Source organism: Porites lutea, chromosome 1, assembly GCF_958299795.1.
Source record: "Porites lutea chromosome 1, jaPorLute2.1, whole genome shotgun sequence".
NCBI classification, from domain to species: Eukaryota; Metazoa; Cnidaria; class Anthozoa; order Scleractinia; family Poritidae; genus Porites; species Porites lutea.
The window spans coordinates 40,554,221-40,568,437 of record NC_133201.1 but is presented as its reverse complement, the minus strand read 5'-3'; the positions used below and the strand labels follow the sequence as shown (position 1 = coordinate 40,568,437).

The 14,217-nt window shown below is 37.8% G+C and overlaps 2 protein-coding genes across 4 annotated transcripts in view; both read left to right on the top strand.

Annotated features, from left to right (window-relative positions):
- LOC140929722 (uncharacterized) overlaps window positions 1–3,785 on the top strand; it is a 15,914-nt gene extending 12,129 nt beyond the window's left edge. Inside the window, exon 9 of the mRNA XM_073379442.1 lies at window positions 3,645–3,785. Coding sequence (XP_073235543.1) covers window positions 3,645–3,785 — 141 coding nt within the window. The remainder of the gene's footprint in view (window positions 1–3,644) is intronic.
- Window positions 2,605–10,849, top strand: LOC140950764 (corticotropin-releasing factor receptor 1-like). Of its 3 annotated transcripts, XM_073400009.1 has the most exons (10): window positions 2,605–2,682; window positions 3,645–3,781; window positions 5,196–5,346; window positions 6,373–6,499; window positions 7,489–7,546; window positions 8,194–8,282; window positions 8,444–8,564; window positions 8,850–8,903; window positions 9,207–9,342; window positions 10,184–10,849. In XM_073400009.1, exons 3-10 carry the CDS (start codon window positions 5,256–5,258, stop codon window positions 10,249–10,251), a joined length of 744 nt encoding a protein of 247 aa, XP_073256110.1. In that variant the 5' UTR covers window positions 2,605–2,682; window positions 3,645–3,781; window positions 5,196–5,255; the 3' UTR covers window positions 10,252–10,849. The 3 variants fall into 3 exon arrangements, with proteins under 3 accessions (XP_073256110.1, XP_073256104.1, XP_073256099.1); XM_073400003.1 differs by lacking the exons at window positions 2,605–2,682; window positions 3,645–3,781 and adding an exon at window positions 4,055–4,165 and having other exon boundaries at window positions 8,850–8,891; XM_073399998.1 differs by lacking the exons at window positions 2,605–2,682; window positions 3,645–3,781 and adding an exon at window positions 4,055–4,165.
- Window positions 10,850–14,217: the final 3,368 nt, after the last annotated feature.

Sequence of the window (14,217 nt, the reverse complement as noted above, 5' to 3'; positions counted from 1 at the left end):
ATTCACATCGGAGTCATCATGGCAACGTAATGACACCATTACGATTTTTTTTCTTGCTTTTGTATTTCCCGGTACCAGAATTGTTTTTCAGAAATCTCTTAAGGGACCTTATATCCCTCTTCGCTGCCTCAATTAGGGCAAATTTGAACAATTTCTATGAGGGCGGAAATATTTTGGAACGAAGTTTGAAGGCTCACAGAAACAGTGAATAACCATACTGTCAACATAATGGGTAATATCTAAAGAAAATGAAGCGGTCTGGAAAAACAGTTTCATCTCATAGTGGTTCGATTCCATTTGAAACTGTGAAAGAAAAAAGAGGGGTTGCTTTGGCCTATTTTGATATAGAAGAATTTGATTAGCGTGCCGCATTCAGTTGCGTTTGTTACCATTGTTGAATGCAATTTGGTTCACGTTTACAAATTTCACGGTAATTTAGAAACCGCTTGTTAATTTTTTTAAACAACTTGACAATCCTGAAATAAATCTTTGATTTATATTGCCTCCAGGTTTCAAAGACATTAAAAACAACCATATCACAAATTTTCCCCAGATTTCAGTGTTCACAAGTAAGCGTCCTCGACTCATTATTCAGTGGCATTCATATGCACGTGGGCAACTTAGGAAAACAAATAATTTGCGTTCAAAAGGACCCTTCGTTTCAAAATATTTCCAGAACGCTCTCACAGAAATTCTCCAACCTTGCCACATGTGATCGAGGCAGTGAATGGAGGAATAAGCTGATCCCTTAAGCGATTTCCGAAAAAACAAAAAAAATTCTGGTACAGAGAAATACAAAGGCAAGTAGTAATAATATTGTCACTCCACCCTTACCGTGTAAAACTCCTTAAAAGTTGTTGTTAAACCGGAGGAATTTTAGCTCTAACAAGAGAAAATTTTAGAGATTTTTCCTTCCGATAAGCAACAACTGGGGCATTAGGATATGTTTGCGCGAGCGTGTTGTTGCCTGTAATAAGGTGCCAGTGTTTCATTAGAATCTTTTTTTGAGATTTGGAGTAGCAGGATTGAAAGTCGTAACGAAAGGCAAAATCTTTTTTGATGTTTAGGTTTATTTTGTAAAGCCGTTTTGCGTTGTTCGAAACGAACTTCGGCTAGGATTGTTTCGACGAGTTCCTAAGGGTAACCTCGTTCTATAACGCGAGTTAAGAATTCTTTCTTCTTTAACGCAATGATTCCTTAACCGAGTTCGTTCGAAGTAAGCGTAAAGCTTCTCCTTTAACAAAGCCCTTCTTAACACTGAGAGGGTGGCATCAGGAGAAATGCGTGTATTGGAATGTTTCTGTTGGCTTAAAATGTGTTTGAACATCAAGTATTTTGCCTCGAATGAATCATGGTCCTTTAAAACTTCAGTGTCAAGGAAAACAATGTGTTTTGATGACATAATTTTGTGTGTAAATTTAATGTTTGCTTGGAAAGAGCTCGCGAAGTCAATAACATTTTTATTGATTTCGGTTTCCGAAATAGTCCACACCGAGAATATGTCATCAATAAATCTCCTCCAGAGGAATGGTTTGTAAGGACTTGCATTTAAAAGTTGTTTCTCAATGTGTGCCATGAAAATGACTGAGAAAGCAACCGCCATCTTGGTGCCCATTTCTATGCTGACTGTCTGTAGCTAGTGATTGTCGTTGAATTTGAATGAATTTTCTGTTAGAATCAGCCGCATTAAGTCTCCCAAAAATTACGTAGGGATAGGTAGAAAAGGCTGCTAGTGTTCTTCGTAGAAGCGACAAACGATTTGGATTTCCTCTTCCTGGAAGATGTTAGTGTACAGTGGACACACGTCAAGTGTAGCTAAAATAGCTGCCTCTGGGAGGGGCGTGTTTTCAAGGAAGTTTATAAAGTGCGTAGTATCCTTGGTGTAAGACTCTTGTTTGTGAGCGATCGGTTGTAGAAGCGAATCCACAAAACTAGAAATGCGTTCTGTGGGACCACCACTACCAGAGACGATAGGTCTGCCGACGGGAATAGCTTTGTGTATCTTGGTCATTGTGTAGAACTCCGGTATTCGTGGTGGATTTTGGCCTAAACTAAGCCACTTGTGAGTCATTTGGTCGATATGCCCGTTTGTAAAAAGAGCGATTATAATTCTTATGACTTTAGTGGCTGTTTCGGATATAATAGGTCGAGTAAGAGGTTTGTAGAAATTCTCGTTAGAGACTTGAAAAAAGCGCCATTGCGTTGCCAAGGAAGGTGACTTTGATGTTAATAAAACATAGATCATAACAAACTTTCATCATTATACAATACAGCTGTAGTGATATTTTCCCGATATCTTTGTTTATGGTGACGTAGTTAATGCTCAAACTTAGGAGTTATCCTCCCCAAAAAATCCAGTCTAGCCACCTTAAGCGTTTCATTAATGGCATAAATCATCAAACAACAAGGGTATTTCGATAGTCGTTGCTAATGTTTCAAATTCAACCCAACTGCAAACGAACCAAAGGCCACGTAGCTCTTCGCTCTCTTCGCTCTCATGAACTGTATTTGTGGTATGTAATTTTAATTTCTTATATTGTTTGTTATTTCGTACTGGTAGAAGTTATTGTACTAAAATCTACTTTTTTAATGTCACTATTATTATAGCCAACGGAGCCCTCTATTGAAGAAATAAAAGCTATCCTCACGGCCAACAACTGCCCTCATATATTTTATGACCAGGTGATGTTTTTCAAGAAATCACGAACGAAATCTATTCACTTATCACCGAAAATAAGGCCAAATGTTCTACTGTACTTTAGTAAAATCCAACTAGTGGTCTATTATCAATGCTGCGTTCTGGTTGGTTGAGTTACTACTAGGCTATATGTTATAGCCCACTAGTAGCGAAAAGCGCCGGCTTTGAAAACCAAAACAGTGGCAGCTGAATAGCGTTTTGCTAGCTAAAGTTGTTTTGTCTCGATATTTATGACCAACTAGTTGGATTTTACTAAAACAATTTTTCCTCTCGCCCTCATGGCCTCTGAGTCAATAGCCCGTTCGGCTTTCGGCCTCATGGGCTATTGACTCAGAGCCCATTCGGGCTCGGGGAATAATTGTTAATTATCGGAAATAACTGTCTTTGGCCCTTGTGAAGTCTAAGACCCTGTTTACATGGAGTGGGGGAGCCCGGTCTAGTGGGGTAGGTTTCCTTTGTTTTTGTGTCCTCCAGGGCGTGAAAGCAAAAGAAACCAACCCCACTAGACCGGGGTCCCCCACTCCATGTAAACAGGCCCTAAGGGAAATGGGGGTGTGTATTGGAAGGTTTTGTACCCCCTTTTTGATTTCATGGATATTTTGAAACAGTGACGAGAAAAAAAAAATCTTAACATTTCTTGGCCAAGACACGGAAGAGACTCGTGAAGAGTTAGGGTCAAGAGTTATGAATATATGAAAATGAAATATGTGAACTGCGGGGTGAAGAATTACATGAAAGATGATCATCGCAGTTATAGACGCAACTTTTTTGGACCTTAACCCGCCCTCTAACTCTTGAGTTAGGGTCAAATAACGTAGCGTTTTATGACCCAAAATTTTTCAGATACTTTGCCTCACGAAAAACTGAAGGATTTTAGTAGTTGTAGTAAAATAAAGTCATAATGAAATTGTAATTGTCGATTTATTGCTTTTTTTTTTTTTTTTAGGAAAAAGACGCCTTTGAAATACAAAAACCTGCTGCCACTAACAAACACCACAAAGTCCAAACGGACCTAGAGTTGGTCCTTCTTGGAGTATCTGTTGTTGCAGTGATCCTGTCTCTCATAATACTTACCATGATAAGGTAACTTGACGGACTTAAACTGAAAAATGCGTCTCCTGTGTGTCTCATAGTGATCTTCACTAAGGTTACTTTACACTTGACAGTTTTGATCTATTCATTGTCCTTGCGAATATGATTCTTAAAAATGAGCAACCTTCTATAGCCAACGAATACGGTCGCTTTTCATCGCTAAAAGGACGCAAGAGATGTCCATGCCTGCACGAAGAATCCGTTGAAAGCACTGAGCAAAAAATAGGGCTACTTACCATTTTATTTTATTCATTCTATAGGGTTAAAAGCACTGAGAGAATTTTCGTTCACAAGAATCTCCTCTTTTCTCTTGGGCTTAGTAACCTCGTGTATATTTTGGATATAGCCTCATTTTCTACACGGATGGATCATATTGTAAGCTGTCTTAAGTTTTTATGGTTTAAGTTCCTAAAGTTTACAAGCTATGTGTTAGATTAGTTGTCCCCTTTTGATGCTTATCAATAATGTTATGCACAGTCAAAACTCTTCACAACCACATTTTTGTCCATTGGAGACTAAGTAGAGTTCTGCAGCGCGCAATCGTGCAGGTTTTGTGAAATGTAACTTTTAAAAGGTGGCCCGGACCTATTTATATGCTCGTCGGTCATGTTTTTAAATTGCGTTTTTCGACAGGAACGATTTAACCGACTTCTATGTTTTTAGGCGTCCTTAATAAAGAATGGTGCAACTTTGAGAAAATGTTATTTATTTTCTTGTAGGGTATAAAAACGCTCGAGGTATCGGTGTATGTTTAAAACCGCATTTTTACAAAAAAATAATAACTTGGATACTTTATACGACAGATTTTTCTCTAATTTAAGCAAATAAACCTCAAAGCTTTCTAGTTTTATATCTGCAAGTTTGAAGTCAATCGTGACCGTAGAACTCATTGCACAAAATGCTGGTCAAATTTAACCAACGCTAAGAAATTTGTGAAAGATGACGCACAAATAGAGGAAGAGTGCCGACGGACTATCTCCTATCTGCAAGGTTATTCTTGCTCAAAGCTTTATTGCAAGAAACTAAGTAATCAGAAACCTACGGAGAAGTACTGGAGTTGGTGGCCTTATTTTTCCTCAGAACGGAAACCTGCGGCGCTAAAAACTGTTGAGAGTTTTTCGTAGATGCTACGAAAAGAGGGGGAAAAGAGGGGGACAAATACAAAGTAAGTTTGATGAATAGAGGTTTTTTAATCTTGCCCTGCATTCAGCACAAAGTTGTTCTTCTTGCATTGCGAACTGCATTCGCCGTAGGTTTCTGATAACTCATTTTTTTGCAGTAAAGCTTTGGGCAAGAATGGCCTTGCAGATAGGAGATAATCCGTCGGCACTCGTCCTCTAGTTGTTTAAATAATAGTTTAATTTAAGTTGTGAAAAAAGTATAAAAAGAAGGTTTTGTATTTTAGGTCCTTTGTTGCTTGGTTACCGTGATTCAGCACTATCTTCACACATCTCTGTTTACGTGGATGCTGGTGGAAGGAATCAATCTTTACATAAAGCTGGTCAAAGTCTTCTCAGTCAGCAAACAGTATCTGTCTTACCTGATGATGGGATGGGGTTCGTATCTTTATATTTTTATGATCAGACCAGATATGACATGTGCCAGTTGAATACGAGATCCCTTGATCAAGTAATTTTGATTAAGAGAATTGATCACTTATATTGTCATAAAACATACTAGTGCTATTCCTGAAAATTGTTTCTTACAAAATTCGAATATCTACTCTTTTATTCAAGTGAAAGGCTGATCTCTAAAGATGAATCGTAATTACTGGGCAGAAGTAGGGCGTGATATAGTATATCACGTGACCTAAGCTTACATGTGACTTCATGTGGTTCTGTCGGTTGCAAAATACCACTGAAAGTTTTCAACTGAAGAATTCATAAATGGGAGCAATTTATTGCGGGATTGTTTTACTGGTTATACAATTCTAGACTTTGATAGATATACTTTGTAAAATGTTCACACAAAAAAACTGAATAAATAAGAACAAGAAAAGTATTTAAGAAATACAAAGGTTTATAAGAGTTGGTGAGTATCTCACTGTCAAAGTAATGCGAATAATTATATCTTAGTTAATTCATGCATTACATATGTATCTCGGATATAATGATTAAGTAGTTTCAGCGCCTTAGACGTTCAAAAGATTCTGTTTCACGCTTAGTAGATGTAAGCAAGGCTAATTATTATGTCAGTCTGAATGGACAGAGAAAAATCAAGGCAAAAACTATCTAAACTTGTTTGAAAAGGGAAGTTGTGTTAGTGACCATCAAAATGCATGAATCATTTTGGGCTTTTCCTGTTTATAATGTTTTTTCAAAGCTTTTCAAATTTGTAAAGAAATCATAATGCGATGCACTCGAAGTGGCTCTACAGTGAAAAGCCTTTATCATATACAAGTTTAATTCTTTTCAAAATTACCGTCATAGCCGTAGTTCATAAAAACTCTACCTCTAAAATAAATGCCCTTTCCCCTCTGAAGGCAGGTTGCTGTTCGGGTTTTTGAGGACCTTTGAGGAGTTTAACTGTACAGACCTTCAGTGTATATTTAACAGAAAATGGTTTTATTGTCATAATTTAAGGAATACCAGCAGTCATCGTTGGCTTGGTGGCTGCTATTCGTCCTTCTTCTTATGACATGGGGAAAAGTTTCTTTAAGAACATTACATGCGGACCATTGAAAATTGCCGCGAAGATCGAAAGAACCAGGTACACTGACATTACATTGACAACCTTACTGTTACTGCAGTTCAATACCATTATAGTAATATAATATATAGATTTAGCCAGGGCTAAAAGCGAAGCTCTGGTTAATAATACGTGTAAACAAAAAAAATTAAATCGTGTAACGCTAAACGGGGGACGACAATAAAAATGGTTTCAAGACTTTAGAATATATCTAATTAGCAAAAAAACAAATTGCACGTGCAGCACTTTTTCTTCTAATTAGCAAAAAGCAAATTTGCACGTGCGGCACGCTTTTTTGTCTTTTCCTTGCCGTTGTTTTGCACGACTACAACACTGTTTTGTACGACTAAAACGTCAAACTTCCTAGTTACACACTATTTTATAGAGAAATTTTCGTATGTGTTTACCCAATATTTTGCTTCCAGTGTTCATGCTCGCTTTTATTTTTCACTGCCGCTCATTTTCACCTCGCTGGCCGCTAGCATTTCTCATTTTCTCACCGCCGCTTTGAATTTCCATGTTTTTCTTCCAACGAATTTTCAATAACTCGCTCTAGCTCTTTCTCTGTTATCCACGTTAGTGTACACATAAAAAATAACGCCGAAAAAGACACGGCTTTTTTCTTTCTAAAAGTCAGGGCGGCCATGTGATTTCCTTCGAAATAACCTTGAGTTGCATTTGGGTTCCCATACCTGTTGATTGAGTTATTTTACATTGGTATGCCTGTGGTGCGGACGGACGGTCGCTCGCTCGATCGCTCGCTCGGTGTACGGTCACGTGATTACCAAATTTTCTGGGATGGGTAGATTACCACATTTTCTTAGCTATGGGGCTCCGCTATCATTTTTGGCCATCTCATTATTCTCAATCATAATCGTTATCATGATCATCATCATCGTCAAAAACTTGCATGGACATCGTCATAAATATCATCAACAACTACAACTCAAACACGACAAGATCGTTATCATCCGGCAAGCATTATCTTTATATTATTCCTGTCTTTACAGATGCTGGATAAACGGCAGTCAGTGGATTTACCAGGGTCCAGTTTTAGCAATTCTCTTGGTGAGCACCAATGATTTCACATGGCATCCACGCAGCCCTTACCCAAAATTGAGGGTGAAATTTGCATTATAGGCTAAGAATTAAACCCGTGGCCCTCCAACTAAACGGAAACACATTGTAGTTCAAATCGGAGTTTATGGGTTTTGGAAAACAGATGAAATTCGAAGTACCCGAAGGGAAACCTCTCGAAGAAAACAAAAACAACAATAACAACAACAAAATCAGGCTTCGTTTGGTGTCCAACCCGGGGACTTAAAACCAGGCTTCATTGGTGGAAGGCGGGGACTCTCACAACTACACCAGCCCTAGTGCTCCTCCTCTTTGGGCCATGAAGTCTAAGGTTACCACATATATATGCTGCATATTCAGAAGTGGATTGCCTAGACAGAGTTAGGAAACCAGGTTTGGGTTCGAGGCCTGACAGCCACTTCAACATGTAGTATAAGACGATGGATGTTAGAGTTTAAAATTTTTACTTCTCGCAGATAACATGGATGATGTTATTGCGCATGGAAACAAAATTCATCTTTTGACTCACAGCAGTCTACATTCAAGCTTACTCAGTGCTGTTTAATTACTGGTGACCTCCCTTCGGGATTACAGCCCCTTTCACCGGCAGTTCAACGACATTATTTTTTACATTGCAGATAAACTTGATTCTGTTCGTGATCATTTTGAGAGTTGTATTTGGTAAAATATCCAGCAAATATGGCAAAAATAAAATAGACGCTGCAAGGTAGGTTTACTTGTACAACTACAAGAAGGCTCGATACTAAAATATTTCTAATATTCCTGTAAGTTAATTTACAACTACGGAAAATAGCTATTGAGGATACTTGATAGATTGCGCAATTTATAGTAACATGCTTTTAAAAAATCGTGAATGTCTCTTTATAGGAGAGGCATAAGAAGTACTGTTGCCCTGCTTCCCCTTCTTGGGGTCACGTGGTTGTTGGGATTCTTTGTTGATTTCCACGATTCCGTGAAGTATGCTTTTATTTTGGTGAACTCTTTAATGGTAAGTACCGGTAAATCTCCATGGGTAAGTTTGAATTATTGATGTATTTGTCCCTAGAGTAGACCAAGTTCAGCTGCTCGTTAATTTGCAGTCTTTTTCTAGAGAAATAGAAATATCATGACTTCTGCTAACCGATAAGACTCAGACTAATGCTCAAGTGATAAAGAAATCAAGAAAGTTTCTTTGCCAAAAACTAGAGAGGCTGACAGAGAATTTTTGTTGAGAGTTTGAAAACAGAAGTCCCCTTGCCATACGTGCTGACTCAGTATTTGTTTTTGTTCATAGGGACTTGTTTTTTGCATCTTCCATTGTGTTTTGGATGACCAGGTAAGAGGCATGGTAAATTCTCGGCCTTTTGCTAGTTTTCGGCTATTCAACAGGTGAGCGACAAGCAGTTAATGAAAGTTGAAATTGCATATGACCAACTACAGTAGAACCTCGATATAACGAAATCTACGTAACGAGGTCCTCGGTACAACGAACAATTTTCTTTACCCCAGTAATAGTAACATGTATGAAAAAGAACCTTGATATAACGAAACATCGATAAAGAGAACAAATTTTGCCAGTCTCCTGGCCCTTCGTTGAATCGAGGTTACACTGTAAATATACATGTTCATCACTCAACTATTTCTGCACCAGGTTAGAGAGGCTCTGCGAGCACGTAAAGCCCGTACAAGAAAACAGTCAGACCAGAAAACAGGAACAACGCCCGCCTCCAATCCCACGTCACCAACCGCCGACAGAAACAGTCGCATCGACAAGTTTGTATTTTCTGGTAAGGAAGAGGGTATAAGGAAGAAAAAAAAAATGAAAATGAAAGAAAGAGGAAAAAATAAGACGAGAAATAATCAGAGAAATCGGTTGAATGATTTCATTTTTAATATCATAGGTGATGAATTACTCCTTAATTTTGGCGCGAAATTTCAGCGTTAATTTGTAATTTCACATGTGAAATTACAAAATTGGCATGGCAACCTTCCGTACGTCTCAGTGCCAAGATGGCGACGAAGCTTTAAAATGTCATGAATGAAGATGTCAGGGGACAAAACGACGCTTCAGAAAACCTGAATATACGAAAGAGCACATCAGGAACGATTCTAACAGGTATTTTGTCGAAAAACTCTGAACTTAAGCCAAATTTGAGCTCTATACGTTCGAGAGAGTGCAGCAGTTGTCGATCGATACGATCCAGGATAAATATGTCAAAAATCCAAGATTGCTAACGAAATTCGTCACCTACGATATTAATAGGTAATCAAATGGTAAAAATTAGGGAATAATTTCACTCGTCACCATTTGATTACACATACTTATTTATCAGTGCATTTTTACATGTAACGTTTTCTCTATGACTCGGTGAGTATAAACACACATGTAAACAAGAGAGAGTTAGTTGTGGCGCTACCTCGATCGTTGGGGAGTGGAACAAAAAAAATTAACTTTATCAATGAAGAAAAACTAATTTAATAAAACCCTTAAGAAAAAGATTCAAACGCTGAGATTCCGAGCTCTAGCAGCTCAGCCGCGAGCTAACAGACTTGAGTCGAGAGAGTTCGCATGTAGATCTCCCTTGAAAGAGAGACAACATACTAAAATTCGTTGCTTCTATTCTGCAGAAAACAGTAATGGAAAAGAGGATGTGATTAGAGTAATAAGCGAAGGACAAGATGAGTCGAGGATCTGAAATTGTGCCATGCTGTTCAACCCTCGATAGTGACAAGATTAGAAGTATATTAACAGTTTTTGTTTTTGAATTTACAGCGAATTTCGTTGTATCACGCTGCCCTTTTTGCAAACTTCAAAGGGGTCTTGGGTTTTTCTGTTCCGTCAATTATTTTAGTTAAGGCAGGGTTAATGCAAATCACAATGTAATGGGCTCGCCCAGCTTAGGTGAGATTCTGAGAATGACTCTAGATTGCTCAAGAACAGCGAAGGATTTTATGATGGTGAGTGAATTTTTGTCGAAAGAAGGAGGAACGGCAGACACTTGCAAGTGACAAGAATAAGAAAGATCATAAAACTCTACGAAGCAAACGTTTAAATCTAGTGGTCGATTATTGCCAGAAACAGAACGATCACAAGCAACGAATCTTGAAACATAAAACAAACAAAAGGGACCGAAATCGTGCAATCACGAATCACAAACTACGACCTTCTGAAATCTAGCAAGTAAACATGCGTTTGCTACGAGGTCTGCTAAGATGATTGACGGAACATAAAGCCCCAAAATTTGCAAAACGCACAGCGCGATACAACGAACTTCGCTGTAAGTCGCAGTATAGATGACGTTTTAACAGCAGAATGGTAGACTGGACTACGGTCTGTCAAATGGTTATGAAATGTGTTTCATATTAGGTTTGAGGAAGAAAAACTGATTCAGTATCTTTTTCAGGCAAACGGTTTTTGATTTAGGATTCTATTCATCTTAAAGCAGTGCTGAGTTTTTCTAGTTAATGCTAAAATTAATCACCAAAAACTACAGAGTGAAGGCCTTTGTTATTTGTGGTGTACATCGAAAAGAGTATATATAGACGTTTTCTTGTCAACTTGCTTTTGCAGTGTACGTCTGCTGTTCTGAGGGCCTACAGGGGCCCGCCTGCGATTATTCATATACACTCCTTATATACTGTCCTTTTCGTAGAACTGCGAGCAGGGAGTCATTTCTTCCTCGCTACAAAACGCTTATGAAATGAACCTTACTCAGAAAGCAACAGCGTGTGGAAGGAGATTAATGTATGAACAAAAGTACATGCAATTGTTATTGCTATAAGCTATGCATATTAATGGACAGAACGTACACTTCAAAATACGTATTACAAACTTGCCTTGGCTTAACGTTAACATATTTGTGAAAGTCGACGCACAAATAGAAGAAAACTGCCGACGGACTATCTCCTATCTGCAAGGGTATTCTTGCCCAAAGCTTTAGTTGCAAGAAACTGGGTAATCAGTACCCTACAAAGAATGCAGTTCTCAATGCAAGAAGAACAACTTTATGCTGAATGCAGGGCAAGATTAAAAAACTTCTATTCATCAAACTTACTTTGTATTTGTCCCCCTCTTTTCGATACCGATCTTAACAAGGCAAAATATAGCATCTACGAAAACTCCCAAGAGTTTTTAGCGTCGCAGGTTTCCTTTTTGAGGAGAAATAATGCTCGGACCAACTCGACCATTACTTCTAAGCGTCTCACCGCTCCTGAATTAAGAGTCCGTTTTTAAGTTGTCATGCAGTTTTGTCCAACCACGTTCCTTTTTTGGCTCTTGCAGTATTTCGCTTGTGAGTGTGTTTATTTTATTTATTTTTTTTCCTCAGCTTGGAGAATATATATTTTTGTCTAAATTCTGCGATCATTTCGTAAGCGTTCAAATGAATTACCAAATTTCGCGAAATAGTGTCTGTAAACTAATTTTCTTCCTATAATTGTTTCTTTAACCTTTTCCGGAAGAAATGTAGACTGAATTTGTCAATTCTCCCCTAAGGGGATGTCTTTTCACCACAGCTGGAAATTGGTCATATTTAAACGAGCTAATGTGTTTTAAAATTGGTTATAAAGGCGCTATCCAAATGGTCGGTCGTACTCTCGACTCCATCACACTGAACTGCGCCCTTAGATGACGGTTTGAAGTGTATAATATTTAAGCATATTGATCTTCAAGCTTCAAACAATAATATTTAAGCGGCCCGAACCTATTTATATGCGCGTTGGTTATGCTTTAAAATCGCGCTTTTCGGCAGGAAAGATTTGACCGATTTCTATGATTTTTAAGATCCTTAATACAGAGTGATTGAACTTTAAGAAACTGATATTTATTTTCTTGTAGGTATAAAAACGTTTGAGATATCGGCATACTTTTAAAACCGCCTTTTTACAAAAAAATATCAATAATTTCGAAACCCTAATGCACATTTTTCTCTAACTTCAGCAAATATGCCTTAGAGCTCTCTAGTCAGTTTATCTCTGCAAGTTTGCAGTCAATCGTGACCGTAGAACACGCTGCACAAATAGCTTGTCAAACTTAAACTCAAAATGCAACGCTAACACATTTGTGAGAGTTGACGCACAAATAGAAGAAGACTGCCGACGGACTGTCTCCTATCTGTAAGGGTATTCTTGCCCAAAGCTTTAGTTGCAAGAAACTGGGTAATCAGAAACCTACGGCGAATACAGTTCGCAATGGAAGAAGAACAATATATTTTTGTCTAAATTCTGCTATCATTTCGTTAGCGTTCAAATGAATTACCAAATATCGTGAGCTAGTCTCTGTAAACTAATTTTCTTCCTATAATTATTTCTTTAACCTTTTCCGGAAGAAATGTAGACTGAATTTGTCAATTCTCCCCTAAGGGGATGTCTTTTCACCACAGCTGGAAATTGGTCATATTTAAACGAGTTAATGTGTTTTAAAATTGGTTATAAAGGCGCTGTCCAAATGGTCGGTCGTACTCTCGACTCCATCACACTGAACTGCGCCCTTAGATGACGGTTTGAAGTGTATAATATTTAAGCATTTAAGCTTCAAACAGTAATATTTAAGGCAGCCCGATCCTATTTATACGCGCGTTTTTTTTCTATGATTTTTAACAAAGAGTCGTTGATGTTTAAGAAACTGATATTTATTTTCTTGTAGGTATAAAAACGTTTGAGATATCGACATATGTTTAAAACTGCCTTTCTACAAAAACATTATGCGATAATTTCCCCAAGCGGCAAACTTCCCGTGCAGCAATTTTCCTCTATTTGTGCGTCAACTTTCACAGATGTGTTTGCGTTGCATTTTGAAGTTAAATTTGACCAGCTGTTTGTACAGCGAGTTCTACGGTCACGATTGACTTCAAACTTGTAGATATAAAACTAGAGAGCTCTGAGGCTTATTTGCTGAAGTTAGAGAAAAATCTGTCTTAGGGTTTCGAAATTATTGATATTTTTTTAAAAGGCGGTTTCAAACATATGCCGATATCTCAAACGTTTTAATACCTACAAGAAAATAAATATCAGTTTCTTAAAGTTATTATTAAGGATATTAAAAATCATAGAAATCGGTCAAATCTTTCCTGCCGAAAAGCGCGATTTTAAAACATAACCAACGCGCATATAAATAGGTTCGGGCCGCTTAAATATTATTGTTTGAAGCTTGAAGATCAATATGCTTAAATATTATACACTTCAAACCGTCATCTAAGGGCGCAGTTCAGTGTGATGGAGTCGAGAGTACGACCGACCATTTGGATAGCGTCTTTATAACCAATTTTAAAACACATTAACTCGTTTAAATATGACCAATTTCCAGCTGTGGTGAAAAGACATCCCCTTAGGGGAGAATTGACAAATTCAGTCTACATTTCTTCCGGAAAAGGTTAAAGAAACAATTATAGGAAGAAAATTAGTTTACAGAGACTAGCTCACGATATTTGGTAATTCATTTGAACGCTAACGAAATGATAGCAGAATTTAGACAAAAATATATTTAAAAAAAACAACTTCCAAGTTGAGGAAAAAAATAAAATAAAATAAACACACTCACAAGCGAAATACTGCAAGAGCCAAAAAAGGAACGTGGTTGGACAAAACTGACAACTTAAAAAAGGCCTCTTGATTCAGGCATACCTAGTGAAAGCAAGCTTTACAGGAAAGTCACATTTTTCACA